Source organism: Amphiprion ocellaris, chromosome 15 (assembly GCF_022539595.1).
Source record: "Amphiprion ocellaris isolate individual 3 ecotype Okinawa chromosome 15, ASM2253959v1, whole genome shotgun sequence".
Taxonomy (NCBI): Eukaryota; Metazoa; Chordata; class Actinopteri; family Pomacentridae; genus Amphiprion; species Amphiprion ocellaris.
The window spans coordinates 34,353,881-34,365,243 of NC_072780.1; the positions used below are offsets into that span (position 1 = coordinate 34,353,881).

An 11,363-nucleotide genomic window follows, 5' to 3' on the forward strand; every position below is an offset into this window, starting at 1 on the left:
TCTGAGCAGCTCTGGTTTTACTGTTTGTTTTTATTCTAGTCTCTGGTTTTACTGTTGGTTTTTATTCTAGTCTCTGGTTTTCCTGTTTGTTCTTTATTCTAGTCTCTGGTTTTACTGTTGGTTTTTATTCTAATCTCTGGTTTTACTGTTGGTTTTTATTCTAGTCTCTGGTTTTAAAGTTTGTTTTTATTCTAGTCTCTGGTTTTACTGTTGTTCTTTATTCTAGTCTCTGGTTTTGCTGTTTGTTTTTTATTGTAGTCTCTTATTTAGTGTCTCCATCCACGTTTCCGTTGGTCAGGGAGCTCCAGGAGTGTTCAGAGGATGAGTCATTATCAGGATTTATCCTCCAGCTGCCGGTCGGTCGGAGCTTCAGCACCAACAGCTGATAAAACTCTGCCAACTGCTGGAGGGTGGAGAGACTCTGAATGTGAGCAATGTGACCGACTGGACATGAGGCCTCAGTTAGTCAGACAGATATCACATGTTCTAATAGAGAAGATCTGATCTACGCCCTCAGACACATAATAGTAGAAACTCTAGATATGAAGTTTGATCCTTTTATTGTTCTTCAGCCTTCAGTCAGGATCTCTGGACAGAATTTACTAAAAACAGTCAAAGTGAAAACAGATTTCTGCAAAGTAACGCCAGATAATTCCAAATATAAAATAAGGGATTCACCGGACTGAACTCAGAGCAGCCAGTTGGTTCTAGAAGTCACCGGTTAGAGAAATAGAGCTGATCTGAGGTCAGTGATTGGAGAATAAATAAACCATAAAGACTGAAGAACCAAGAAACTCTGAGGAAAGGTTCTTTAAAAGCATCAGTCAGGACGATACAAGAACATTTAAAGTTCCTGAAGATCTCCTGGTGTCCAGATAAATCCATCATTAAGAAATGGAAGGAAGATGGAACGTGAATAAATCTGACTAAAGCAAGACGTCCTCAAGACCTGAGAGACTAGTGAGGGAGGCCACCAAGACTCCTATGACTCCTCTGAAGGAGAAAGAGACTGGAGAGGGAGGCCACCAACACAACAATGACTCCTCCGAAGGAGAAAAAGACTAGTGAGGGAGGCCACCAAGACTCCTATGACTCCTCTGAAGGAGAAAGAGACTAGAGAGGGGGGAGGCCACCAAGACAACTATGACTCCTCTGAAGGAGAAAGGGACTAGAGAGGGAGGCCACCAAGACTCCTATGACTCCTCTGAAGGAGAAAGAGACTAGAGAGGGAGGCCACCAAGACAACTATGACTCCTCTGAAGGAGAAAGAGACTAGAGAGGGGGGAGGTCACCAAGACTCCTATGACTCCTCTGAAGGAGAAAGAGACTAGAGAGGGGGGAGGTCACCAAGACTCCTATGACTCCTCTGAAGGAGAAAGAGACTAGAGAGGGGGGAGGTCACCAAGACTCCTATGACTCCTCTGAAGGAGTTCCAGTAAAGAGACTAGTGAGGGAGGAAACCAAATGTACATTCTCCAGATTTCCAGCAATATTTTCTTAATTTTCTTGTGGACAGTTTTAGGATTAAAATTCACTCAGATATAAAATAAAAATCAAAATAAGAGTTTGGTAGCTGACTGATGTTGAGGTTCTGTCTAAATAATACTCAATATAAATAAGTTTTGCTCGTTTTATGTAAAATCACGGTGACTTTCAGCTCTCCAGCTCTAAAAATGAATAAACTGAAGAGATGAAATTGCTCTTTGCTGTAATTCAGAGTGAATATGTTTTATGCATTATAAATGAAAGCAGTTTAGTTTCTCCAGATGTTAATGTGGAATTAATTCATCTGTTTTTTGGAACTGATAGAATGAAAGTTGGATGTGAAGAAGCTCCTGGGATGAAAATGTAAACATCGTCAAGAATCTGAAGCAGAAATCGAACATGGAGCCACAGCGTTGTCATGGAAACAGTTTATTTCAGGATGAACTCCATCAGCTGCAGATTTTTCTTCCTCCTGCTGTCGATAAAAACACCAACTGCAGCAGCTGGACGGAAATCCAGACTCTGAGCTCCACACATTTGTTCTGAAACCGAAACTCAACAAAGTTTTTTCTTCTTCCTGCTGGGAGGATCCAGATGGTCTTCCAGGAGAATCCGGATGGTCTTCCAGGAGGATCTGGACGTTCTTCCAGGAGAATCCGGACGGTCTTCCAGGAGAATCCGGACGGTCTTCCAGGAGAATCCGGACAGTCTACCAGGAGGATCTGGACGCTCTTCCAGGAGAATCCGGACGGTCTTCCAGGAGGATCTGGACGTTCTTCCAGGAGAATCCGGACAGTCTACCAGGAGGATTCAGACGCTCTTCCAGGAGAATCCGGATGGTCTTCCAGGAGGATCTGGACGTTCTTCCAGGAGAATCCGGACGGTCTTCCAGGAGAATCCGGACGGTCCACCAGGAGGATTCAGACGCTCTTCCAGGAGAATCCGGACGGTCTTCCAGGAGGATCTGGACGTTCTTCCAGGAGAATCCGGACGGCCTTCCAGGAGAATCCGGATGGTCTTCCAGGAGAATCCAGACAGTCTACCAGGAGGATTCAGATGCTCTTCCAGGAGAATCCGGACGGTCTTCCAGGAGGATCTGGACGTTCTTCCAGGAGAATCCGGACAGTCTACCAGGAGGATTCAGACGCTCTTCCAGGAGAATCCGGACGGTCTTCCAGGAGGATCTGGACGTTCTTCCAGGAGAATCCGGACCTTCTTCCAGGAGAATCCGGACAGTCTACCAGGACGATTCAGACGCTCTTTTTAGGAGAATCCAGACAGTCTACCAGGAGAATCTGGATGTTCTTCCAGGAGAATCCGGACGGTCTTCCAGGAGAATCCGGACGGTCTACCAGGAGGATCCGGACGTTCTTCCAGGAGAATCCAGATGGTCTACCAGGAGGATCCGGACATTCTTCCAGGAGAATCCAGACGGTCTACCAGGACGATTCAGACGCTCTTTTTAGGAGAATCCGGACCTTCTTCCAGGAGAATCCGGACGGTCTACCAGGAGGATCCGGACGTTCTTCCAGGAGAATCCGGACGGTCTTCCAGGAGGATCCGGACGTTCTTCCAGGAGAATCCGGACGGTCTTCCAGGAGGATCCGGACGTTCTTCCAGGAGAATCCGGATGGTCTACCAGGAGGATCCGGACGTTCTTCCAGGAGAATCCGGACGGTCTACCAGGAGGATCATTACCTTCCTGCCTCGGTGTTTTTATGGAGCTTTTCCAGATGTCTCGTTCAGCTGCAGACGAGTTCAGACATGAAGCTGCAGCAGTGAAGTCAGACTGAAGCAGCTGATCTGCTCTGATGACAGATCCTGACTGCTTTTAGTGTTCTAGGTTTAAAGAAACATGACTTTAAACCACCCAAAGTGACTTAAAACTGCTCAAAATGACTTTAAACATGTCTGAAATTAAATAGTTTGTCCAAAATTACTCAAAACTGTGAAAGATGAAAATAATTAGCAATTATTAGCTCTTGAAAACAGAAAAAAAGTTCAAAATTTTTCACTAAGATGGTCTAGTGTCTCCATAAAGTTCCTGTCAGTGTATATCTATTGATGGATCCATATTTCTACTAAAATACAGTCTTTGGTCCACATTTCTCCAACTGTTGAGGCTCTAACATCAGTAGGATCTGAAAGTTTGACCAGACAAGGTTCCAGTTTTTAGATATATTGAGTTGAAATCTGTCTAAAATTACTCAAAATTTGTTGAAGATGACTCAAAGATTGTACAAAATGCTTCTAAATGTCTTAAAATAAGTTTAACATTTGTCCAAAATGACTCAGAAATTGTCTAAAACCAAACAAAATTGTATAAAATTATCATTTCTGGCACACAAATGGTAAGAAATTTTCATGCAAGTGAGTTATTGTGTCCCCAAAATGACTCAAAATGGGCCTAAGTGACCTTAAACTTGTTCAAAATTACTCAAAATTAGTCCAAAATGTCTCAAAATTGTTTTAAATAACAATAATGAATAATTTTTGCTCTTTTTAAATGGAAAGAAAGTTCAAAAATCTCCAAACCAGGCTGGTCGAGTGTCTCCATAAAGTTCCTGTCACTGTATATCTATGGATGGATCCATATTTCTACTAAAATCCAGTCTTTAGTCCACATTTCTCCAACTGTTGAGGCTCTAACATCAGTAGAACCTGATATGCTAAAGTTTGACCAGACAAGATTCCAGTTTTTAGATGTTTAGATTCAATGTTGATGTGGACTCATTGGTCGGAACCAGAACCTGGAGTTCAAAGAGGTCCAGATGTTAAAGTTTGACCAGACAAGTTTTGCTCAGTTTGTCCAAAATGACTCAAAACTGTCAAAAAAAAAATTGGAAAAAAAAGTACTATTTTTAATTTTCAAGGCCATAATCTTCAGCTTTTATTACTGTTTTAAAGGGTTTATTATCTCCAGTTCGGTCAGTATCTCAGTTCCAGGAGTTTTTAAAAATCGACCTGAAGTTTTATCTTGTTCTGATGCTGTTGTTGCTCTTTTAAACGTCTTCACTAATGTTTTCTTCTATCTAACACTGTGTATGTTTATTGTTCTGTAAAGTAGCTCGTGACTCGGTGTTTAAAGGTTCTACAGAAATAAAATTTATTCTCCTGAGGATTAAATGTTGGGCAGCTGGAAGCTTCAAGCCGGTAACCAGACTCTGGAATCGTTGTAAAAGAACGACTGTTTGGACTGAAGCTGAGGATCATAGAAACCTGGAAAAAAACAGACAAAACTCGACTTAATGCTTTAATAATTAATAATAACAGCAACTACAACACTCTCTAAGGATGTATGGTGGACAATAAACATGGAAAATTAAATTTCACCCACAAAAATACAGTTACAGAAAACAAAGAAGAACAAACTTTGACTCAGAGTGACTTTTCTATTCACTCGACTAAGCTGCTGATTATTAACTGGATTCATTAATTAGTTGTTTGGTCCATGAAATGTCAGAAACTGGTGAAAGTCCAGGATGAAAGATTTTGTCCAAATATGTTCAGTTTACTGTGGTAGAGGAGGAAAGAAACCAGAAGATATTCACATTTAAGAAGCAACAATCCACCCGTCCATCCACCCCGACAAAATTTTTAACATTTCTTTTTTTCCACCAAAAAATGTTCAAAGATTTCCCAAAAATGTTGAAAATGTGGACATCAGAAGTTTCACTGTGAAATTTTTTTTTCTTTTTCAAACGGGTAAATTTGACCCGCAGGACGACATGAGGGTTAAAGCCTCATGATTATGAGTTATGTAGTTATAATTATAAGAACTCTGGTGTTGGTGTGAATGTCAAACATTTTAATTATATTTTTCTTATAATAATTATCTGAAAGTGCCTAATAATTAATTTTATATAATAAAAAAAGCTTAAATCCCATAATTTTTTAAAAGCTTCTGATCTTCATAAGAGTTCAGATCTACTACGTTATTTACCACATGAAGTTTTAATATTATTAACTACAAACATTTAACTTTTCTCTGGATTTTGAATTTGTTTTTCAGAACTTTGAGAATTTTAAATTATGAGATATGAAGCTGGAGACCAGGAGTGTCCAACATGAGGCCCGAGGGCCAAAAGTGGTCCTCCAGAGGGTCCAATCCTGTCCTCAAGGTGTAAAAATTCCAGAGAAGACATTAACTGCAGATTGTAAATTAGTAAAACTATAAATTTAAAATCATTTCTAGACCATGACAAGTTGTTTGGATCAGAAAGTAAAATACTAGATTGTTCTTTTGTTGTTTTAGGTCTTATTTCTGGAATATTTTGTCTTGTTCTTGTTGTTTTTTTGTCAGACTTTTGTCATTTGTCTCGTGTTTTTGTTGTTCTGTTTCTCACTTTTGTTGTTTTGTGTTTCCTTTTTGTCTTGTTTGTGTTTGTTGTCTTATTTTTTGCCATTTTGTTACTTGCTTTTGTTGTTTTGTGTCTCATTTTTGTTATATTTTGTCTTGTTTTTGTTGTTTTTTGTCTTTTTTATCTGACTTCTCATTTTGTGTTTCTTTTGTCTCGTTCCTGTTTTTTGTCTTATTTTTGTCATTTTGTGTTTCGCATTATTCGTTGTTTTGTGTCTTGTTTTTGTCGTTTAGTGTTTTTTTGTCGTTTTGTTTCTCGCTTTTGCCATTTTTTTTCTCATTTTTGACGTTTGTCCATTTTTTTGTCCTGTTGTAACTTTTATGTCTAATTTTTTGTCTCTTTTTTGTTTTGTTTTGTGTCATTTGTTTTGTGTTTTTGTCATTTTGTTTCTCGTTTTTGTCATTTGGTGTCTCATTTTTGTAATATTTTGTCTTGTTTTTATTGTTTTTTGTCTTGTTTTTTGTCTGATTTTTGTGGTTGTGATCCTCCAGTAAATCCTCTCTGGTTCAGTTCCAGGTGACTAAATGTTGTGTTTCTTTGTCGACACTCTGTGATCTGGAAGTTGTAATGTGGAAATGATAAACTGAGGCTGAATGTTGATGAAACTGAATTTATTTTTCTTCATAAACTTCAGGTTGTTCATGATGTTTAGTAAAAAGATAATTCCTTAAATGTGAACATTTCTGCAGTAAAACAAAGGAACCATTAGGAGTTGTGGTTATTTCTAGGTTATTCTGCTGTGGTTTTACTGGTTTTACTGGTCCGGTCCACTGAAGATCAGACTGGACTGGATGTGGAACCTGGACTAGAACCAGTTTAACTCCTCTGTGCTGTAATTACTCATAACTCATAATCATTCTGTTAGATATCACGTAATCCTGACTGTAGATGTCTAAAGTTGGGATATAAATATTTCTATCAGTCCATCAGGTCAGAATCTCAGTTTTAACTGAGGATATTTGAGTTATTATTCAGTGTATTTTCTCTACCTGGTCCTGGGATCATCTCAGCTCCAGAGGTTCGAGGTATTCGCTGGGTTCTGGATGCAAATGCTGCCATTGGCTTCAGACGTTTGGATGTTGGGTTATGATCCCTGATGTCGTACTGACCTGGTCCCGGTAGAGGAGGGTCCTTAGGAACCACCAGAGGAGGAGCTGCTAACGTCAGGTAATGTCTCCTCCTTTAAACACACCTCATATTAGACTTTTAACCCTCATGTCTCCTGCGGATCAAAACTGACCCGGATAAAAGTTTGGAAATGTGGGAAAAAATAAATATTTTCACAGTGAAACTTCTGATGTCCACATTTTCAACATTTTTGGGAAATCTTTGAACATTTTTTGGTGGAAATAAAGAAATGTTAAAAATGTTTCTTAAGAACATTCACATAAAAATCAACCAAAATCCAGCAAATTTCACTGGATTTTGGTTGATTTTTATGTGAATGTTCTTAAAGAAAATATTAGAAGTTTTACTGATATATGTGGAATCACTTTAGATATTTTTAGGATTTTTTGGAAGATTTTTACTAATTTTTGAAAATATTTACAAGAATTTCCTTGCCAAATTTGGGGGATTTTTTAAAATAAAACTTTTAAGGGAAACTTTTAAGGAATTATTGGAATTTTCTTTCTGAAGGTTTTGCAAATTTTCAGAAATTTGGGGGATTTTTTTGCAGAATATTTGGATTTTTTTCAGACAAGGAAACAATATTTTTGGTGCCCATAAATGAAGACAGCAGGAGGGTTAATGGGGATGAAACCCCTGAAGAATCAGATGTTTAGTGTTAACTCACGGCAGGACGGTTCTCTTGACTGGAGCCTGATGAGGGCTGTAGGTTCCTGGTCCTGGTCCTCCTTTATCCACGGCAGCAGGACTCCTCTGGGTTTTAGATCTAAACGGCGATAGAAGAGCTCTGGAGCCGCTCTGGATCAGACTGCTGCTCACCTCGTAGTGGCCTTCAGGAGGTTCAGGACGGGAGATTATCCAGCGATAGAGACAGTAAATCTGAAACTTTAAAGAGAGAAACGTTCTCTACCTGGTGATGGAACGTTCCTGTTCAGGAAGGTCGAGTCTCGTGATGTTTTTGAGAGGAAAGACGACGTTCCAACAACCGAGGAGAACCTGACCGTGTTTACAGAACCCACCTGGACACACAGAAGAACCAGAATAAAATATAAAAAATAAGAAATAAAAATCCAGCAAACAAAGCAAAGGTGCCAGAAAAATAAAAGAAAAATACATTATTATCTTATGTGAAAACATTTTAAGGTCAAATACTGTAAAAGAACTGAGCCTGTTTTTTATAATCAACACACAAATTAAGATTTATTTGCTATGATTAAAACATTGTTATTTAGATTTTTTTAAATTATGATTTTACTATTTCCTGCAATTTAAAAAATAGGAAAAACATGGAAATGACAAACATCATTGTTCTTTAAACTAACAGCAAATATCAGTAAAATAATATAAGTTTTACAGTCACATGCTGTGAAAGAACAGATTAATATTTATTAAAATACAGATTTTTATGCGAACATTATGACCTGTTGTGCCACACCTCTTTGTTGTTCTTTGTTTTATTCTTGTTAATTGTATAGTTTTTAATTATTATTGTCAATTTTTATGCCTCTGTAAAGTGTCCTTGAGTTCCTTGAAAGGCGCTTTAAATAAAATGTATTATTATTATTATTATTATTATTATTATTATTATTATTATTATTATTATTATTATTATTATTATTATTATTATTATTATTATTATTATTATTAGCAGTAGTAGTATTAGTATTAGTATTAGTATTATTGTTCAACATGCAATTATTATTATTTAAATTTTTTGTGTGATTTTACTTTTTAAAAAATGTACTCCTTTGTAACTGTAAAATAACAGTTAGAAAAAAAATAACAATTTTAAAATCTTTAATATATATAATTTTTTTCTTTTAAATAATGCAAAATACATGTAAAATAATAATATTTTGTAGCAGATTTAATTACAGTAAAACTGTGTAATTTGATGGACAAAATGTTGTAAAAAAACATTAATATTTATAAAAACACAGATTTTTGATGCTGCTTCTGTGAATTTTCTGGATATCAGCTGGAATTTAACAAAACAGCAAAAACGTCTTTTTGCCATATTATTTATTAAAGAAAAATATATATATTATTGATTTCAAAATGGTGAATTTTTTTTTAATCATCTAACATTTTTCAACAGTAATAATGGCATTCATCTGTTCTGTAAATATTATTTTATTATTAAATATTTAATAGCAGATTTAAATACAGTAAAATAGTATAATTTATGGTCATATGTTGTAAAACAATTGATTGCAATTTGTAAAAAAAAAAAAAAAAATTTCATGTGGACATTATTTACAGTTTTTAGCCTGATTTTTTAAAATCATAATTTTTTTTTATGGTTAACGGGTAAATCAAAAGCTTTTCTCTGTTTTATCTGTAATTTCACAAACCAGAAAACTGCTGCAGAACTTCCAGTTAAAAATGATTAAACGTTGATATTTTTCCAGTAAAAGTCCTCAGAGAAGCAGACCTCTGTATTCCTCTACCTACATGGTACTGGTTCGGAGCCGGAGTTTGATCTTTGGGACCTTCGATCTGAACGGCGACAGGAAGTCTGAAAACTCTGGAGGCTCCGGCGTTGAAGTCGTTCTTCTTTATCAACGAACTCCACAGGTTGTATTCGTTCGGTCCGGGGAAGTTTTTCTGAAACTTTCTGGATGTCTGGTGGAGAAACGAGGAGAGAAAAATGATTTAAGGAAACACCAGTTAAACCTTCTTTAATGTTCCTCCACCAAAGAATGCCGTGGAATTATGGAACGATTGGCGTTGGTTTGTCTGTCCGTCTGTCCGTCTGTCAGCAACATTACTCAAAAACAGACTAACAGATTTGGATGAAATTTTCAGGGAAGGTCAGAAATGACACAAGGACCAAGTGATTAGATTTTGGCAGTGATGCAGCTTATAGTCTGGATCCACAGATTTGACTAAAAAGTGGTTCAAATTTACTTAAAACTTGCCCAAAACGATTCACATTTGTCCCAAATGACAAAAAAAATGCCCAAAATGACTCAAAATTTGTCCAACACGAATAAGAAATTGGTCCAAAATGACTAAGAATTGGTTCAAAATTACTAACAAATAGTCCACAACGACTAAAAATTGATCCAAATTGACTCGAAACTTGCCTAAAATCACTAAAAATTTCCCAAATGACTAAAGATTTGTCCAAAATGACCAAAAATAGTCCATAATGACTCAAAATTTGTCCAACATGACTAAAAAATTGTCCAAAATGACTAAAATTCTTCCCAAATTGCTAAAAAAATTGTCCAAAATGACAAAAAAATTGGTCCAAATTGACTGAGAATTGATTCTAAATTACTCAAAATTTGTCCAAAATGACAAGATGCCAAAACCTACTCTCCAAAATGGTTTAAAATTTGCCCAAAATGATTCCATTTTGTTCCAAATGAAAAAACAAGTGTCCAAAATTACAAAAAATTACTCAAATGACTAAAAATTAGTGGCGGGACGCGATTAAAATATTTAATCGAATTAATTACAGGCTTTGTAATTAATTAGTCACAATTAATTGCAGTTGTGTCAAATAGCAATATTTGACACAATAAGTGAAGTTTTTCAATTCAAATAAAATTGTGGTTTACAGTTGAATCAATGAATAGACATATACGTGTTTATAATTTAAAATTTATTTTAAAAAAGGAAAATGGGACATATAGAAAAAGTGATTTTGATAACTTAAAGCTTGAATTTAGTTGTTTTTTCCACTGTATGGCACATAAAATCAGCATAAGTAGTTCAAGGAGCTTCAGAAAGTTGAAAATCCAGAGATTCGTTCTGTTTTCATCTTTTCTGGGACTGATAAATGGTCTAATTTTTATGGTTCTTTTTATAGGAATATTAATTTTTATTTATATAATTTTTTATAAACAAAAAGTTTATAATTAAGTTATTAAAAGAGATATTTTTGTTGTTTAGGTTATTCCTCCTCCAAGGAGGCAGAGCCTCGACTGAGTAAAAACTTAAACCACAAAAATGTTTGTTTCATTTCTATTTATCTGCATTTTTCATCTGTCTGCTACATTCACAGATTACTGCAAATCTAAGTGCAATTATAGCGATTTTATTCAACATTTTAAGACTTTCTGTAAACTCAAGCACTGTCTAGAAAAGTGGTCTATTATGGGATGGCTACACCGTTAGCTGTTAGCATGACTCGTAGCTAACGTTAGGTCTGGTGCTAACAGCAACATGTTTTACATTGAGGTGATACCGTCGGCTTGAAGTGACGCAGTGATCAGAAAACTCTTTGTTGTACAATTTGCACACAACCAGGCTTTTATCCAAGCTGCCATCAGGAATATTTTTAAAAGGAAACTTTCTGCCCAACAAGCTCAATCTCATCTTCCTTCACTGTTCACCAGAGCCTGACTTCACTCAGTGCTTCCTGTGCTTCTTCTTCAT

At 36.4% G+C, this 11,363-nt stretch overlaps 1 protein-coding gene across 1 annotated transcript in view; it reads right to left on the reverse strand.

Moving 5' to 3' along the window:
* Positions 1-543: 543 nt before the first annotated feature.
* stpg1 (sperm-tail PG-rich repeat containing 1) overlaps positions 544-11,363 on the reverse strand; it is a 14,578-nt gene continuing 3,758 nt past the window's right edge. Inside the window, exons 4-8 of the mRNA XM_023282648.3 lie at positions 9,429-9,599; positions 7,885-7,993; positions 7,642-7,804; positions 6,836-7,026; positions 544-4,704 (exon numbers count right to left, since the gene is read on the reverse strand). Of these exons, the coding sequence (XP_023138416.1) occupies positions 4,631-4,704; positions 6,836-7,026; positions 7,642-7,804; positions 7,885-7,993; positions 9,429-9,599 (708 nt within the window). The 3' untranslated portion in view covers positions 544-4,630. The remainder of the gene's footprint in view (positions 4,705-6,835; positions 7,027-7,641; positions 7,805-7,884; positions 7,994-9,428; positions 9,600-11,363) is intronic.